This window comes from Coturnix japonica, chromosome 1, assembly GCF_001577835.2.
Source record: "Coturnix japonica isolate 7356 chromosome 1, Coturnix japonica 2.1, whole genome shotgun sequence".
In the NCBI taxonomy this organism is placed as follows: domain Eukaryota; kingdom Metazoa; phylum Chordata; class Aves; order Galliformes; family Phasianidae; genus Coturnix; species Coturnix japonica.
This window is the reverse complement of record NC_029516.1, coordinates 41,468,705-41,486,834: the sequence shown is the minus strand read 5'-3', so window position 1 is coordinate 41,486,834 and position 18,130 is coordinate 41,468,705. Positions and strand designations below refer to the sequence as shown.

The window sequence follows — 18,130 nt, the reverse complement described above, 5'->3', positions numbered from 1 at the left end:
TACCTGCTGGTTGGAGCCAAATCCCAATCCCAGATCAATACTTAGTGGTGGATTAGCCAACACACAGGGAGAGGCCAAAGGCGGCCCTGTGCCAGGAAGGGGATGAGCTGTGTTTAAGTGAAAATGAGCTGAAGTGCTGCCTGGATAACAAAAAGAGAGAGGAAAAGAGGAACTTTATCTGTTTTTGTGTAAAATCGGATACTACAGAGATAACAGAGACACAGCAAATCTCTGTTATCACCACACCGGGGAAGATTAGCACTGTTTGGTGGAGGAGAAAGGGATATCGCTGTGCTGAGGACCTGATAGGCTGCCAAATAAGAGACCAGAATGAACGAAGATGCATTTTTGAGGTGTGAATGGCCGATGAAAGGGGCCGTGCGGGGCCCGAAGGAGCTGGTGGCCGTGCTGAGCCTGGCGAGCACCCCATGGCCCTGTGCTGTGGCGGCACATCGCTGACCAATGAACCTGAATGCTTGAGCACACCCGTGTTAAAAAGCAGAGAAACTCAGAGAACCGGGTTGTTCTGTGAGGGCGGCCGCTGTGCCCGCTGCCGTGGCGAAGCCCAGCCCCGCCGTCCCGCTGCCGGCACCGGGGCCGTGAGGGGGCGGAGGGAAGGGCCGAGCGTTTCGGGGCGGCGGGGCCCGGGGCGGGGATCCCCGCGGGGTGGAAGGAGAGGAGAGGGGGGCGGCCTCCGCGCGGCGCTGACGTCGCCGAGGGGCCGGGGCGAGGAGGCTGCGGCTCGGGGCGGGCAAGATGGCGGCAGCGGCGGGTGACGGGTGCGTGTGGGCGACGCCGGACGGCTCGGGTCGCTTCCCCGCGGCCGGCGGGGGGCGAAGGGACGGGGAGGAGGGAGCGGGGCCGGTGGGGAGCGGGGTCCCGGGGCCCTCGCTCAGCCCCGGGAGGAGGGGGCGGCGGTGCGAGCTGCGGGACCGGCCGGGCTTGGTCGGGTCCTGCGGGCCGGCGGGGCTCGGAGGCGTTCGTTAAACCTGAAGCGTCCGGTGTGCAGCGTTTTGGGGTACGAAGTGGTGCCCAGCTCCGTCGGCCTGATCTCAGCTGCGGGAAACGCGCAGTTCTTGGAGGGGAGAAACTTTAACCGTAGCCGTATTGCAGGGCAGGGTTCTGCCTGTGCCTCCTCACGGGCAGCGTTACCGCACGAGCGTTCCTTGGCTGGAAGCAAAAGGCGAGCAATGGGAAGCGAGCTGTAGGTCTGCGCTGCTCCGAAGGAAGGAGGCTGGGGTTCGTGCCAGCGCTGCGCTGTTACCGCTCGGAAGTCGCTCGTAGCGCTTCTTTTTGAAGTGCTGCGCCCATCAGTGTTAGCCTGAGGGCTGCGGGTGCGCTCGGGTCGGCTTTAAAAGCAGCAAAAAAGCAAACAAGCCGGCAGCGGTGTCCTAAGGAAACCGTGCGTCTGGCTTCGAGCAGCGCAAGTTACCCAGACTTGTCGCTGTTTTTCAGCCGTGCGGCAGGTAGGCGACCTGAGGAAGGAAAAGGAACGAGCCTAACAATACGGTCGGGACAGGGCTCGTTGGGAATAAACATCGCGGCCAGTATGTATTTGGTGGTGGTGAAAGTTGGGTGCGAGGAGACGGCCCAGCCCGTTTGCAGGCAGCGCGGTGCTGCTCGGGGGCTGATCTCTGCACCACTGGTCAATTAATTCCCGGCTTCTTTGTGTGTGTGCAGAGAACTGAAGCCCGGGGAGAGAAGAATGCACGAGGAGCGCTGAATAACTTTCTTTAGGGGCTCTTGGCAGCGCAGCGTTTACTCGTTCTTACTTCGGCTGCAGATTTCTACCAGGTGTATCGACCAGCATCCAGTTGTGTTTAATCTAATGAGCTTTACACATTATTTGCGACTTCAGCCTTATTTCCCTGGGTTATCTCACCAGTTCGAATCTGTTCGGTTTATCAGTCTTCCCATTTGATTTAGTCTCAGTACTGCACGTCCTAAAGCACTCATGCTGTGCTTAGGTTCAGCCGTGTAAGCAGTGTAGTGACACTCTTGGTGCTGCTTTTCAAATGAAAAATAGCTTAGTGGATGTATAATATCATCGGGAAGGAAAGATAAGGCACAGTGCTTACAGCATGACTTAAGGGGTAAGACGGTCGGTAAGCTCTAAAGCACGGAGCTGAATCTCATCTCTTATACTTCTGTCAACCATATTTAATCATCGCAGTGTGCTGTATGTAGGAGTTTCTCTAGTATTCTGGGAAGGTTTGACTTACACATACAACTCTGAGATGCACATGAGTTCCTCGTATTACGTACATCGTTATTAGAGACACTCATCTTTGTTGGGGAAAACTTGTCAGACTGGGGGAAGCCATGGGGTAAAATTAGTGGCCTTATTTACAAAAACAGTATTAAAAACAAATGTAGTATGGACAATTACTTGCAAAAGAATCTCATTAGCAGCCTGTGAATAGGCTGCCTTTTAGAAGGAGTGAATGCTGTGGATGCCAGCAAGCTGAAAGCATTCACCAAAGCCCTTATTTTTGTGATCTGTTGGCTGTGGTACTCAGGGGATCCTGACCTCTGGAGCAGCGGGGCTGGAGCTCAGGCTGGGATTCACCACGTGGGTACCTGGAGGTCACAGCGCCCGAAATCCTTTATGCAGCTGGTATGGGCAGGAGGCAGCTCTCAGATGAATTGAATGATGACTGACGGGTAAAACTGCGGGTACTTTTCCTGCTTTCACTACAGCTGGCTCAGCCTTTCCTGCGTGACAGCGAGAGGAACACAACGCCTGCAGCTCTGGGTGCCAGCTATGTGAGCTGTGTGGAAACATCTTAATGGGCATTAGCCACAGGATGATTAGCTGATGGAAGTCGTGTTGTTGTTGTTAAATCTTTTAACTAACAGCTTTAATATTATTACCAGCTGGAAAATGAAGCTACTTTCCTGTTCAGTTGCTGTTTTTATACCTGCTTCCCTTCCTCAATGTTATGTTAGGACTCCCCTGATCCAAGTGCAAGGCAGACACCTTTTCTAACTCGATCATTTCTTCTGCATGTCAGGTCCTTTGGTTTCTATCCAGAGCAATCTAAATCACATAACATTTTGCAGCTGGCTTACTCGTCTTTAGAGCACAGAGTCCTGGCCCTTGATGTACAGCCCCAGCAAGGTCCACACTATGCACACATTTGTAATAGCAGAACTTAGATTTTGGTTGGCACAACCTGCACATTTCACAAGCGCTTTTACTGCCCAAGTGAAGTAACTTTCATCTGCTGAGCACTGTGCTCACTGAGATTGGTGCTGTGCTCTCTTTAATTTCACCTTTCTATTCGGTGACAACGTGGGCACAAAGGCTGCAGGTCAGACATAATTGCTTCCTGACACATCATTTGTCTCTAGGCGATATCTCTCAACTAGGTTGGTTTTGCCATCTCTCTTTAGACTTTATGAAGGCGAAGAAAGAATGAATCACTGTCTCTTTAATTCCTGTTGGTCAGAGCCTGCCTATTTGTTTTAGGTAAATGCACCTTACGGGAGAAAGTAAATACAGCAAGTTTGAACAAATAAATGATACCACATAAACTTATAAAAGGATGTAAGCCAACATTAGCCCTGTTTTTTAGTGACTTTTTAGGACAATAATTAGAATCAAGTTTGTAGCAAGTTGAGCTAGATATCTAATGGTATCTCTGTCTCATGAAGAAAGAAGTTGTCTTTTCCAGATCATCTGTTTTGTTTTCCCCATGGTGTCAGGGTCACTTGTTAGGATGTATTTATTAGAAGATACATTGTTGAAGGATGCACAGTATAAGGTTTGCCTGAGCGCAAAGCTGCAGTGATTTAATAAAAGGTGTGGTTTAATTAGAGGTTTGAGTTGTATAAAGTCTCATTTGTCTACACTGGGTGCACTGTGCAAACATAATACATTTAAGTGAACCTTGCACTCCTGCACCTGTGTGCTTAGAGATAGAATTAACAGGAACATTTCAAATGGTGCTTCTATCCAAAACCTCTAATGGTGTGTTTAAAATGAATCACAGCTTCTTTGGAGACAGGGAGAGGGGGTGGAGGGGGGCAACAACAAAGCCCAGGCCAATACTGTTCAGTCTTGAGGCAGAAGGTGCTGGGAATCTGAACAGCAGCAGTCAGACCAGTCTGAGGGTCAGCCTGCTGGTGACAGTGTTAATTTTGACTCTGTGTAACCGAGTGCCGTGGTGTGTTTGGTGGGACTGAGTTTGATGAAGATCATGATCTTGACATCAAATAGGAGTTTGGTATGTTGACATCTTTATGGTGAGGGTGACGGAGCACTGGAACAGCCTGCCTAGGGGGGTTGTGGAGTCTCCGTCTCTGGAGATATTTAAGGCCCAACTGGACACCTACCTGTGTGACCTGGTGTAGGGAACCTGCTTTGGCAGGGGGGTTGGACTCGATGATCTCTGGAGGTCCCTTCCAACACCTATGATTCTGTGATAATGTGATCTATCAAAGTGATACTGCTGGATATTTATGAACCTTTTTGTTTTTGTTTTTCTTTTTAGTTGCAGATGGACGTGTCTCGGACAGAAAATAGTTTGGATGATGTATTTTGCTAGCGTATCTCTGCAGTTTCAGTTCTAACAATGGATAAGTGTAAGCACATAGGACGCCTGCGACTGGCCCAAGATCACTCCATCCTGAATCCACAGAAATGGCATTGCATGGACTGCAATACCACCGAGTCTGTGTGGGCATGCCTCAGCTGCTCGCACGTGGCGTGTGGGAGATACATTGAAGAACATGCACTAAAGCACTTTCAGGAGAACGGTCACCCGGTGGCATTGGAAGTAAACGAGCTGTATGTTTTCTGTTATCTCTGTGATGATTATGTTCTTAATGATAATGCAACTGGTGATATCAAACTGTTGCGAAGTACATTAAGTGCAATCAAGAATCAAAAGTATGAGTGTACTACTCGTAGCGGGAGGACTTTGCGTTCTATGGGTGCCAGCGATGATTCTTACCTCTCGCACGATGGTGCCCAGGCCTTGCTTCGCAATCAAGACCGCATGTTCACAGCACTGTGGCACAGAAGGCGTGCGTTCATGGGCAAAATATTCAGGTCGTGGTTCCAGCTGACACCTAGTGGAAAAAAGATTTTGGAAGAAGAAAAGCGTTTGGAAGAAGAGGAGGAAAGGAGGAACAAAGCTAGAGAGAGAAGACAAGAACGAAAGCGCCAGTTGAAGGAAGAGATGGAAAAGATGCCTCCAAGAAAGAGTTGCCGTTTACAGAACCAGATGAGAATGTCCTCACAAACAGCATCCGTCATGCAAAAGACATCACAGAACATGGAATCCGTGTCAGAGTTGAAAGAAACGTATACCTCAGATGAAGTAAGATTGAAAAAAATAGGTGACTCTCCAATTAAACGAAGGCCCACCGTGACTCCAGGGGTAACAGGACTGAGGAACCTGGGAAACACGTGCTATATGAATTCTATCCTGCAGGTATTAAGTCACTTACTTATTTTTCGAGAATGCTTCTTAAAGCTTGATCTCAACCAAACTCAGGAACTTCTGGCAACAGCAGCCAGTGGTAAAACCAGGTCTTCATCCAGACGCTCGTCAGTAACTGCTTCAACATTACAAGTGAATGAGAACCAAGAGAAAGGAAGGGGATCATCTTCTGTGAGACGATCTAATTTATCCTCTGGATTAAGCGGGGGAGCATCAAAAAGTAGAAATATGGAACTCATTCAGCCCAGGGAGCCCAGTTCAAAGCATATTTCTCTTTGTCACGAGCTGCATACTCTGTTTCAAGTGATGTGGTCTGGCAAATGGGCGCTGGTGTCTCCTTTTGCCATGCTTCATTCTGTCTGGAGACTAATTCCAGCCTTCAGAGGATATGCCCAACAAGATGCTCAGGAATTCCTATGTGAGCTGTTGGATAAAGTGCAGCAGGAACTGGAGACTACGGGGACCAGATACCCAGCTCTCATCCCTGCTGCTCAAAGAAAACTTATAAAACAGGTTTTGAATGTGGTGAACAACATTTTTCACGGACAGCTATTGAGTCAGGTATGATTCTGTGATCTTTTAAGACGTGTAATGATTTGTAGTTATGGATTTATACTAGCCAATAACTGGTACCCTTCAAAGGTTAATACATGTTTAACTACTGAGGAGGGATGGGGAGGATATAGTACACACAGTTTTAGAAGTGAGGTCATTTGGCTGCTCCCAAAAATAGAAGAGTCACCTGATATAAATTTGGTATTGTAAAACACATTCTTGAAGCTGCTGATAAACATTTGACTTTGCTTCTGAACATCAACTGATATACAGTAATAAAGAATTAACAATTTAAAATCCAGGCTGGATGTGGCTCTGGGCAGCCTGGTCTGGTGCTTGGTGACACTGCACATAGCAGGGGGGGTTGAAACTGGATGATCATTGTGGTCCTTTTCAACCCAGGCCATTCTATGATGAAAGTACCTAGTTGGCTATGGCTGTGCACAAGGATGCGCAGGAAATGCTAATCCTTCCTTTCCATTACAACAGAAAGATACAGAAAGCTCTGCAGACACAGGAACCAAATTTGTGGGGTGGAGGCAATGGGGGTTTTCCCAGTTTTCTGCCAAACCACCTTCCCTCCTCCCCTTCTCCTCCTCCCCCCCCCAATTGTTCTTGCTTTCTTTTTGGCTTCCTGCTAAGTACTTCAGTGTGCCCACTGACTATTTTGCATACCCCAGCTGTGTGTGTATGCAAATGTCTGTGAATTAACAAATAAATGCCGATTTCTGTTGAACGCATGATAAAACTAACTGCACTACAAACGGAACAGAAGCTGAGATGAGGTAGTCTTGGTCTTCTGGAAGTGGTCTGTGGTACATATGCACACATCACTGAGGCAGTGCAGAAATATTTAATGGATACACTGTGTGAATGAAGAGAGCTTTGGGACAATTAACAAAAATGTGGGTATTGCCCCTACTTTGACAACTGGAGTGCTGGTTCAGTGTCTGTATATGTAAAGCTAGGAATGCAAGTGGTTTTTAACTGAGGTAGGATTGCTTTCTGCTGTGATCAGTAAACTTTATAAGCCAGCAGGACTTTTAAAGTTAGAGTTGTATTGTGGAATATATTATCTTTTAGTTCATTTTAGGGTTTAACTGTTAGAAACTGGTACACCCGCTAATAAAAATAGGTTATACATTACCTTCTATTTAGCCCAGTCTAAGAGCACTTCCACTGGCATACTTACTTCTTCCTCAAGGTGCTTATCTCTTGTATAAAGGTTGCACTGATGTAAGTGTCTAATACATCATGTCGTTAAATCTGTTTGAAAATCACATTCCTCTCCAACAGAGACTTAGATAGAAAAACAAAGTAATTGCTTAGGCAGACTGTCAAGGTGTGCTTTGCATTCGTGGTGTTCTAATAGGAGTCATTACTTACTGGGGCTCTGAAGGTGTTATTTCAGTAGTGTTGCTTCTTTTGCGTGTTTTTTAGCTTTATCTAAAACCGTTTGTGACTAGAAATCCTCCCACCTTCCTGTAACTAAGGAGGAGATTAATGAGAATACACTGAAGTGTCATCGAGTGAGCCTGAAAGGGAACTAAACAGATTCAAGCAATGCAGTGACCACAACACCCAGTTCTTTTTACTCCAGATGGCCAATATCTGTGTGCAGAATTCAGCCCTGATGAACTCCGAAGTGCCTAAAATGAGCAGAACAAGAGAAAGTGTGCTGCAGTAATTCCTCCCTGGCTCCTGAGGCTGTTTCCACAGGTAGTGCCCAGCACCTGACCTCCTCATATGCCCCTTGTGTTCTCTCACTCCTTACTTTTCACTAGCGTTTTGAACATGGGGCAGTACCACCACATCTTTGACAGTGTTAATTCCTTGAGGTAGGGAATGTAGTTTTTGTCCTTAAATGCTCAGTGTTTTCTGCTTATAAGCTGGAGCAGTGGTACAGCTTCTATCTAGAAGGTAGCTGGAGCCGTATCATGCTACCTTTGTTCAAAAATTTACATGGGTCTTTAATTGAGAGTATTTTGTAAACCACATCTTAATTCAGTGAGTAAGGACAGCTGAGAAGCTGTGCAGCAGCTGCCTTCCATTTTAGCATCATGAAAAAGTTATTATCCATTAGTACCGAAAGTATTAGTTGAAGGTATTTGGTTCTATGAGACACTCAAGTGCAGCGAAACCAGTCTACTTGACCTTTAAACCTCAGGAACTGTTCTTGATGTAGTACACAGGGATGGCTTACAATGCAGATAAGCTGTATGTTTACTCTGGTTTTGCATTACTTTCACGTGTGCAATAAAACGTTGTGCCTCTCGTAGCCATTCTGTTCTAAGTTTAAGGGAAGCCACTTGGAATTTGCCTTCAGAAACAGCTGCCTGATTCAGCTCTGTAACTACTGAGAATATAAGAACGAAACTGTGTATAATAATCTTACTCAGGTTTCTTTTTGATAACCACAAAAAGCTTCTGGTGCTGTCAAAGCTGCAACACCATGTAGATGAGTTTGAGTTTCATTCTGCGCTCAGTCAACTGATTGACAGGAAGTCTTCCCCAGCTACTACTTGAGACCTCATACTTTCATGTGCAACACAAAAGTAGGTAACAAGTAACTCCAAAAATAGCACGAGTGTAGACAATTAAATTGCTTCTTGGCTTTTATATCAGCTTTATTGACTCTGAGATCCTCTTTAGGGCTAGAGATTTTTACCATGCATTACTGATTGTGAAACTTTCCTTCCCTTGGAAACTGTGGGTATTTAAGACACAGCTGGAAAATCCTCTCTTTCCATTTTTAAGTGCTAGTCTCAACCCAGTGATTGCCTGAGGGGTGTTGTGCTGTAATGTTTCTTGGGCAGAGGAGTAAGCCTTGTAAACAAATGCTTTCAGATGCAGATCTGCTGAAGCAGCGGCCCCATTCCTCTCGACCTCATTGGGACAGCAAAGAGATGCCAACACCCCCATTAAAAACCCAGTTATTTTCAATCCCGTGCTTATAACTTGTGGAAGCAGGGAGACCCATTCTCTCCTATCTTTGATCCTTCAATGGGAAAGGCAAAGGAGAATGCACGGGGAAGTTTTGTGCGGATGGTATGCTGCTCCGAACTGACCCACGGGCCCTTCAAGGACACTTCAAATAGGTTAGCTGCTGTCCCTGAGCTTCTTTTGGTTTAGCTTTGTAAGTGGCCCCAGCTAATTAGCGCGGTATGCAACAGTTTCTAAACTGTCTTAATTTCAGGGTTTTTTTTCCCCCTCAGCATTAAGCAGGGAGTTGTGGGCTGCTATATTTTTAGAAATCCAAGATTTATAATAGCAGATTTTCGCTTTCCAAGCAAGTGTGTGTGTATTTTCAGCACCGCGTTTGGAAAATCGTGTCCCGCACGTGTACAGAAATGATGTTAGCAGAAACTGATGTGTGTGGAGCAGCGAGCTCGCATCCTGCGCTAGGAAATACCTGAGACAGAATGTGGGCAACGTGCCTCCCTCAGCTGAGCGCTGCCCCCAAAGACTCTGCTCAGAGAATTGAATATGCAGGAGAGCCGGGGAGTGATTCGGTTCTAACACATGTAAATGAAGTTTAAGCTTTTAAAAGGCAGCACCTCTTTATGCACTTCTTCCTCTATTTACTTGCTTAACTGGTGTGCTCCGGGCCAGATTGGCTGAGAACAGGGGAAATGAGCAATCTGTGGAGTTGTTTGAAGCCCTTCAGCGTTGGGTGTTGTGTTGGTGGGGGTGTTGGGGGGGAATGTGGTGGTGACAGCCATGCAGGGCTGGGTATGAACTCTCACACCGAATAAACTTCTTAAAGCTGTGAGAATTCCAGGTAGGTGACGGGAGTGTTTATAAACTTACACCAACCCGCAACCTGAATGCTGGTTTCTGTGCTCTGATTTCTAGGATGTGCTGCTTTTTATACTTATATATGGTAGCAGTCGTCTTTCTTCCATGCAAGCACAGGGAAAGGAGGCAAAGCAGAGCTGATGTTGGAGCTGCCTTCTTCAGCGGCAATATGTTAACTATTTTCTTTGGTTGCATTTAGGCTGAATGCCATCTGGGGCAGTGGCTGTCCATCAAATTATTGCGGGCTCAGTGATGCTTGTCTGAGCGGCCTCCGTTCTTAGCTCGAGTCAAGCAATCTGACCCAGCTCCTTTCAGTCTGGCCTTTGGCCCGCGATTGAATGCTGAGCTTTAACCAAACAATTGTATATAGCACTCGTATTTCAAGGCATGAGAGCATGGCCAGGCAGAGCACAAAGTAGGGATTTCAGCTCGCTAAAAACAGTAGTTCACTTTCTTAGCTCTAATGTAAACTTCTGCAGATTTGTTACAGTGACAACTTTAAGACTTCCTAAAATAGCAATTGCAGAACGTAACAGAGAGAGGTGAAATTAAACTCCAGTTTTCAAAAACACGGCTGTAAAATACACATATCACTAATCACATGGCTCAGCCAAATTCACTCCCTTGTTTCTGTCCTGCATAGGCATAACAAAAAGAAAGGGTTGGAGAGATACAGAAATCGGGGCTGAGCTGTGTGGATACCGGAGGAACGTGAGTGATCCCTCTTAGGGAAGATGTGAGCATTGTGGTGAGATGGGTTCTATCTGAGGGACAGATCCTCCTGCTTCTCACTGACCCAACCTGGGAGCTCGAGCCTGGCACAGGGAAATAGGTTTGATCTTTGTTCCTGTCCCTATTTACATCTCATTTAGCACTCCGTGGGCGCACACAGGAGCAGCTATTGCACAATGGCGGTAAGGTTGGGTGTATGTTTGTTCACCTAGCCAGGGTACTAGGCTGCTGTGAGCTTGCCAACAGCCCTGATAATTCGTTTAACAGTTTACTTCCACTGGCTTTTGGTGCAGCTGTGCATCAGTACGTGGGTCTGCTCTTTTTTTCCGAGGGACAAAAGTTGGAAGCTGAGCCAATTGCACGTCTGTTTTCCTTTGGGATAGCATTTATTAACTAGATGAGAAAGAGGATCTTAAAATGAGCTTGGTTATTAACATGGCAAGCTAGATTTAAAACCTCAGGACTTGTTGAAATTACCTCTTCTATGTTCGTGTGTGTACTTCATCCTAAGCCCATTAATCTTCAGTGTGCATTCAAGTTCAGCAAATTCTCGCTTAAGTAACTCATCCATTCAGTAAACTTTTGGCCCACCAAAACCACCCGTTTGTACAGCAGAAATCTATTAGTCATCCTGTGTTTATGCTGGAGTTAGCTTGAACTGTGGCCAAGCGGATCATTTTGTCTCCAAGTCCAGATTCCAGCTCTGAATTACTAATAGTTTGTGGCTTTGAAACATTGCCAGATGTTCATGCTTAAAAAAAGAAGCTCCTGTCAGCATAAATTAAAACAAAAGATTCTCTTTTCTGCTGTGTAAATTCAAAGTTTTGTTTTCTAAGAACAAGGCAGAGGCGTTTTCTTAGAATGTAAAGCAACCAACAACTGCTCTCCTGACTCTGCTGCTAAACACGTGTGCCTGTACGCAAATATCCATCTGCATCAGGCAGCTAATGCACGGATTGGGTGTCAGCTGTTGTGGCTGCTAAATGCATTAAATAATTGCTCACGAGCACACAGAAGGAAGGTATCATAAGGGGACAGATCTCCCTTTATGTAAATAGTCCGGAAGTTACAAAGCAGGGTGAATAATGAAGTAACAGCAAACTTTCACAGGAAAATTAAAGGGCTCCCAAATGAAACAGTGCATTTTCACTCTCAGGATGGCCTGCTAACCTACTGAAGGGAGCTACCCTGAATGTATGTCAGACGGCAACACCAAGGCTTGCCTGTTTGACAGCAATGCTTGGATCCATTGCGGATCTCCATTCCTTTATTACTGTGTCTTTGCCTTTTGTCTTTTAGTTGTTCCAAGCAACTCATGCTGTTCCCTTAAAAAGGGAGCATGCTTATAGAGATCTTACATGGCAGTTATTTCCCCATGTGAATGAAAACTCACATATTCCATTTACTACAAAACAAATACATATTGTTTTCATCACATCCAACTGTTACTCTCTGCTGGTAGGTTGGAGTTACCTCGAAAGTAGGTCTGACTTGAAAATGTTGAGTTCCTGTAATCTTTTCCATGGGAAAGTTTAGTTGCTGGGGGGCACGTGGGAGCTTGTTGGATGGTTATGGAAGTTTTGGCACAGCTACCTGAGCTCAGTTAAAAGCCAGCTTCGCATGGAGTTTTTCACAAGGCATATTTGTTAAAACACTGAAGTTAGAGCTGCTTGAGCTAGTGGTCAACAGCAACTTCTAAGCCAAGAAATAAATACATTCTTCCCAGTAAAAAACTCAGATTTAGGATGGTATCATACTCTCACTATTGCATCGAACAAAGAAAGGGGAGCATCTTTAGTCTCACGTAAACTTCAGATATGCTGATATTTCTTTATAGCCTTCATGAATTATTCTAGTTATGGTCTAAATAGAGTTTCACTACTGTGTAGGTTCGGCTACTGAGAAGAATGATTCACCCACATGGATCTTGGGAGGATGGAGATCACTGGGAGGAAGAATGAAACGCTGTGGCGCTCTTCTATTAGCAGCTCAACCTGGCCTTTAGAAGATTGCATTACAAACTGAAATCTAATATTTTGCCTTTCAGGCTTAGAAGACCTACTGCTTTTAACTTACTTCCCTAAATATTGAATGTTATCCTGGGTTGATTGCATCCAGCTGTCTTATCTGGACTTTTGAAGTTGACTTGCTTCTCTTCTTGACGTTTCGTTTGCCTTGTCTTACTGCTTGTCCCTTCCCTACCGTGATGGTGCATCCACTTACTGAAATAAATGCATTATTTTTCCCTATTGAGTTTTCTTTGAAGGAGCGTTCTGGAGCATCTATTTTTAGAGAAGACTCCAGCAATCCCACTGACTGCTTTCTGTTGCAGAGTGTCACACAGATCACCTCAATACTTATTTTGTTTCTCAGTAAAACATAGAAGCACGTAGCCATTTGTGGTAGCGGTATTGGACCTGCTGCTCCAGAGAAAAGAGATTAGCTCTGCTGTTACTTTCCTTCAATGACTACACCTTCTGTTTTGGTTTCTTATCCCTAGGGAAGCAATGAAAATACGAGTGTATTTTTGAAGGTACGTTGTTATGGAATGCTTTTAACAAAGTAAGCTTTTGAGTGTAACCAATGTGTGAAGTATTGTTTTACAGGTTACGTGCCTTGCCTGCGACAATAAATCCAACACCATCGAACCTTTCTGGGACCTGTCACTGGAGTTCCCCGAGAGGTATCACTGCAATGGCAAGGAGATGGCGTCGCAGTATCCCTGTCCGCTGACAGAAATGCTGGCCAAGTTTACAGAAACTGAAGCTCTGGAAGGAAAGATATATGCGTGTGATCAGTGCAACAGTGAGTAAAGGCAGTATGTACTCATACATATGTTCTCTGTGTAAAATATGAAACAGACTGACAGTAAAAGCATAAAAGTAAAATACTACAAGTCTTAAAAATATGTTGTATTAAAAGCAAAGTTCCTCTCCTTACGTCCTGCTGTTTTGTCACTGTGGCAGCCATTACTTCCTAGATGGGGAACAGTTCAAAGAATGTTTTGAAGTGTGATGCTCTTAAATGAAGCCTGATCACACACTCATGGGGATCCTGCTATTCCCAGCTGAAGAACCTATCAGCTTTTTAAATTGAAGTGAATGACCTAAGTGACTAAAGTATTTTACACTTAAATCGTAAAGTAAGCCTTGCAGAATGGATCTCGTGTATTCTTTTTAAGGAGATGCATTCCGTAGCTATTTAAGTTCATACAAATACGGTGGATAAATACAAGGCTATTAGCAAGATCTGTGTTATGTAACTGTGTGTTTGGCCTCAGCAAAACGCAGGAAGTTTTCTTCTAAACCAGTTATACTCACAGAAGCTCAGAAGCAGCTTATGGTGTGTCGACTACCTCAGGTTCTCCGATTACACCTGAAGAGGTTTAGGTAAGTACTACCACAACAAACAGCATTGCAGACTGACCCACACTTTTCTTCTTCTGTTGCTTGAGATCAATGTCCTTCAGCATCAGTTTAAATTCAGTTAATGGTATGGTGAGAAGTACTAATAGAAACTTATTTTCCTTTCTCAATTTAAGTGTCAGTAAGCTATAAAATAAGTAGGGAATTGACTTTTTGTTTTCCATCTACTTACTACTTAAATATCAAAATTGTTTAATCCTTCTTTTCAATCAGAACCTACTAATCCTGCTGTGAACTCTGCTGGTAAAAATGTTGTACTCAGTTAAAGTCTCACATAACCTTCATAGAACCAAATACATTGATGCATTTGCTTGAGAGTACGGAAGGTTTGTTCCACAGAGTTCAAGCTTTCATGTGGCTTGACTTTCTAGGTGGTCAGGACGCAATCACCGTGAAAAGATCGGCGTGCACGTTAACTTTGATCAAATACTGAACATGGAGCCTTACTGCTGCAGGGAATCCCTCAAGTCTCTCCTACCCGACTGCTTTATCTACGACTTGTCTGCTGTAGTAATGCATCACGGGAAAGGATTTGGCTCAGGGCACTACACTGCCTACTGCTACAATTCGGAAGGAGGTAGGAACCAGCTGTGAAATACAAGCGTGGGAGAAAAGGGTGTTCGTAATTCTAAAGTGATTAACTGACCGTCTTTTCTCAAATGCAAAAGGCTGTCACTTGTAGCTGAGCTACCTGGAATGAGAATTGCAGTTCGTAGACCAAAACAGTGCAATTTCTCTATGGACAAATTACTATGCTTGTTGTCTCTCAAAACTCTCTTGTAAATTTGAGGAAGTTAAGCTGGGCTTTTAAACTGGAGAGCCAGATAGAGTAGCTCAATTGAAACAGGATGCTACTGCAAAGCAGCTCTTGTTAAATGGAATTAAGTAGACCTAGTCTACTTCAAACCAGCCACCAGTGTCCTGATGGGTGTTTTTGTTTTCTTTGTTTGCCGTATTTCTTCATTTTAGGATTTTGGGTACACTGCAATGATTCAAAACTCAACATGTGCACTATGGAAGAAGTATGCAAGGCTCAAGCCTACATTTTGTTTTACAGCCAACGACTTTCTCAGGCAAACGGACTTGGTAAAATATGTCCTAGCACATCTGAAAGTCAGCAGCACACAGAGGTAGCTGACTGTTCTGTGGACAACAGTAGTAGCTAATCCAAAGGCAATTAACTGCGTGTATGGTGAAGTTTGAATTGTCGGAACTATATATTTTTATGGAAGTACGGAGCGTTGTACTTTTTGACTTTGAATCTGTTGTACAATGTTTATATACTTTTGTATTAGGTAAAGTGCTCTTTACAATTGTTAGTGAAAGTTTTTATTGACAGTAAGTAACTTTCTAAGTACATAGAATTTCAATACAGTTATTTTTTTAAGAAAAAAGATTGCCATTTGCATTTAAGTCTTACCTCAGGCTGTTTTTTAAGCTGTTTTTGTATTTTGATAATCTTTTTGGTGTAGAATAATGACTTTCAATGGAAAACTGATGTTTCTGTGGTTAATTTTCTATATATGCCTGTGTACATTTTATAGTATAGTTCTAATGATATCATGACTCTTACTCTCTGCAGGAATTGCTACTAGGTCTTAGAATATTAACATCCACCAGCAAGGAATGTTCTACATGTTGAATAGCGACTGAACTTCTAATAAGAAACTTTTTGTATTCCTGACTAAAGTGAAATTTGTTTGAACTCTTCTCCCCACACCTTCAAGGGAGCTATGGTAAAAGTTATAGAATCACAGAATGGATTGGGATGGATAGTAAAGCTTATCTAGTTCCAACCCTCTGCCATGGGCAAGACTGCCACCTACCCGCTCAGGCTGCTCAGGGTCCCATCCAACCTGGCCTTGAATGGGGATGGGGTGTCCACAGCTCCTCGGGGTGACCCGTTTCAGTGCCCCACCACCCTCTCCAGTGGAAATTTTCCCCCGTAACTTCTATCCTAAATGACTCCTCTTTTAGTTTAAAGCCATCTTCCCTCATCCTATCACACTGTCTAAAAGGTCGGTCCCCCCTCTCCTGCTGTTAACTACCCTTTGAGTTCTCAGTGAGGTCTCTCAGAGCTTTCTCTTCTCAAGGATGAACTAGCACAGCACCATCAGCGTTTCTTCATAGCAGGGGTGTTCCAACCCTCTGCACCTCTCCAGCAGTTCCATATGTGCAGGGGGTCCCATGCCTGGATGAAATACTCCAGGTGAGGTTTCATGAGGGCAGAGTAGAGGGGGAAAGTCTCCTCCTTCTCCCTGCTGGCCACTCCTCTTTTGATGCAGCCTAGGAAACCAATGGCCTCGTTAAGTCACGTAGATAGATAGACAGATAGATAGACCATCTACCCCCAATACCTTCAGGGCTGCTTCCAAGGAGTTGTTCTCCCAGGCTGTACTCATGTTTGGGATTGCCCCAGCCCAAGCCAACACTTGCTGAACATCACTTGGGCCCATTTCTCAAGGTCCATTGATACAGAGTTTCTTAAAGTCTGACATTAAGGAAATAAAGCGCATACTTATTTTCATATAAGTACAAGAATGTATGTATGTTTACTAAGACTTCCACGTTTCAGCCTTAATGCGTCTGATGATTTAAAATTCTACTGCCAAATCCCAAGTACTGATTTTGAAAACCGAGGCCTTTTTATTGCAGTAACATAAGAAAAGCTTTCTTAACAACAAACACGCAATCAGTGCTGTGAGGACATCAGCATCTCCTGTCTTACATGGGACAAGCTTACTTTATTTAAATAATAGCGTTTTCCATTTCAGCAATCACTAACACCAGCCTTTGAAAAGAAGCTGTAAAAGGTGTCTGAAAGCATTTTGCATCTGACTGGTTTCCTCAGCTACATTTGCTGTACCTTCTGCGTGGTCCTACCACTAGCATTAACAGAACTGTGCACGGGGGAGAATCAACAGGCAGGAATTGTCCAAGTCTTTCTCCAGCTGCAGCAGTTAATGCCAAGTAAATGTTAATTGTGAAGTTATTTTTGCATAATTCCTATGCAAATTGTTACCTCATCTCCTGCAAAGTTTATACCTCAATAAAATGCCTTGATGTGGACAGAAAACTGTATGTGTACTGATAGCAGTTCTTTCTTACATTATTTAAAAAACAAAGCAACCAACCAGCCTTGTCTAACTGTGCTCAAGGCATTACATACAGGACTGCTTTGGCCATCTGTCACTGACACAATGCTGCTTTTCTTCATACTTTCAGGGTAAATCTTTTAGTGCCATGGTTATCTAAGTTTCCAAAAGGCACCATGTTATTGCAAGCACCTGATGGCCGCTCTATGGCTGGCCGTGCCCAGCTCCAGCAGCACTGCACTGCCCCATCCCATACTACAGAAGCACTGGGGCAGCTCTGGCACTGGCTCCATACTGCAGCCAGTCACTGCTCAGAGGCTCCCATCCAGGCTCTGATGCAGCTGAGCTTTCTGCTTCGGGGCAAGGTCAAGTTCACTTGGCTTCTCTGAACTGCAGTCACAAGCTTCCAGCCCCTTGGGGAGAGGAGATGGGCTTTGACCACATAAAACTGGTGGAAGCTGTTATAAACTGGTAGTGTGAGTGTTGTTCAGGCAGCCAAAGACAAGGGAAAGCAACACGGTTATCTTATGGTGTCACGGGTTAACCCGTTTCATTCATGTCTACAGATTATGCTGAGTTTTAGATGATATACAAGATAAAAATGAACCCAGGCTTTTAAATCTACAATGCAGGCAGCACATGACACTGCTCCCCTCTCTATGCATCGTTCACATATTGGGGCTTTAAAGAAGTGCAGCTTTTACCAAAAGGCAAGGGAGGAAAGAAATGATACTCTTAAATAGCAGCTTTAAATAAATAAAAGCTGTTGCTCCAAAGGAGCAGCTCCCCGTTTCCTGAACAGACTCACATAAGACACCGTTACTGCTCTGTTAAAGCAGCTGTCATTTTTGTTAGCAGTGAGAATGGAAAAAATGGATACGCCAGTCATTAGGTGAATATACGGTGCTGGGAGATGCACTGTGACCCAGGCCTGACACTTGGGTTTAATTCAAGTTTACCATTGAAATTCCCCAGCTGTTCAGCATGTCAAGGAAATACCAAATACTCCAGGTAGAACAGAGGTTTCTACCAGGAGTTAGAAAATAATACTCACAGGTTGACTTCATTGTGAAGC

General features: G+C 44.6%; 1 protein-coding gene across 3 annotated transcripts; it reads left to right on the top strand.

Annotated features, from left to right (window-relative positions):
• The first annotated feature begins 675 nt into the window (after positions 1-675).
• Positions 676-17,041, top strand: USP44 (ubiquitin specific peptidase 44). 3 transcript variants are annotated; one of them, XM_015858498.2, is made up of 6 exons: positions 676-779; positions 4,497-6,011; positions 13,142-13,340; positions 13,858-13,924; positions 14,332-14,537; positions 14,930-17,041. In XM_015858498.2, exons 2-6 carry the CDS (start codon positions 4,578-4,580, stop codon positions 15,124-15,126), a joined length of 2,103 nt encoding a protein of 700 aa, XP_015713984.1. In that variant the 5' UTR covers positions 676-779; positions 4,497-4,577; the 3' UTR covers positions 15,127-17,041. The 3 variants fall into 3 exon arrangements, with proteins under 3 accessions (XP_015713984.1, XP_015713975.1, XP_015713964.1); XM_015858489.2 differs by having other exon boundaries at positions 13,846-13,924; XM_015858478.2 differs by having other exon boundaries at positions 13,816-13,924.
• The last annotated feature ends 1,089 nt before the right edge of the window (positions 17,042-18,130 follow it).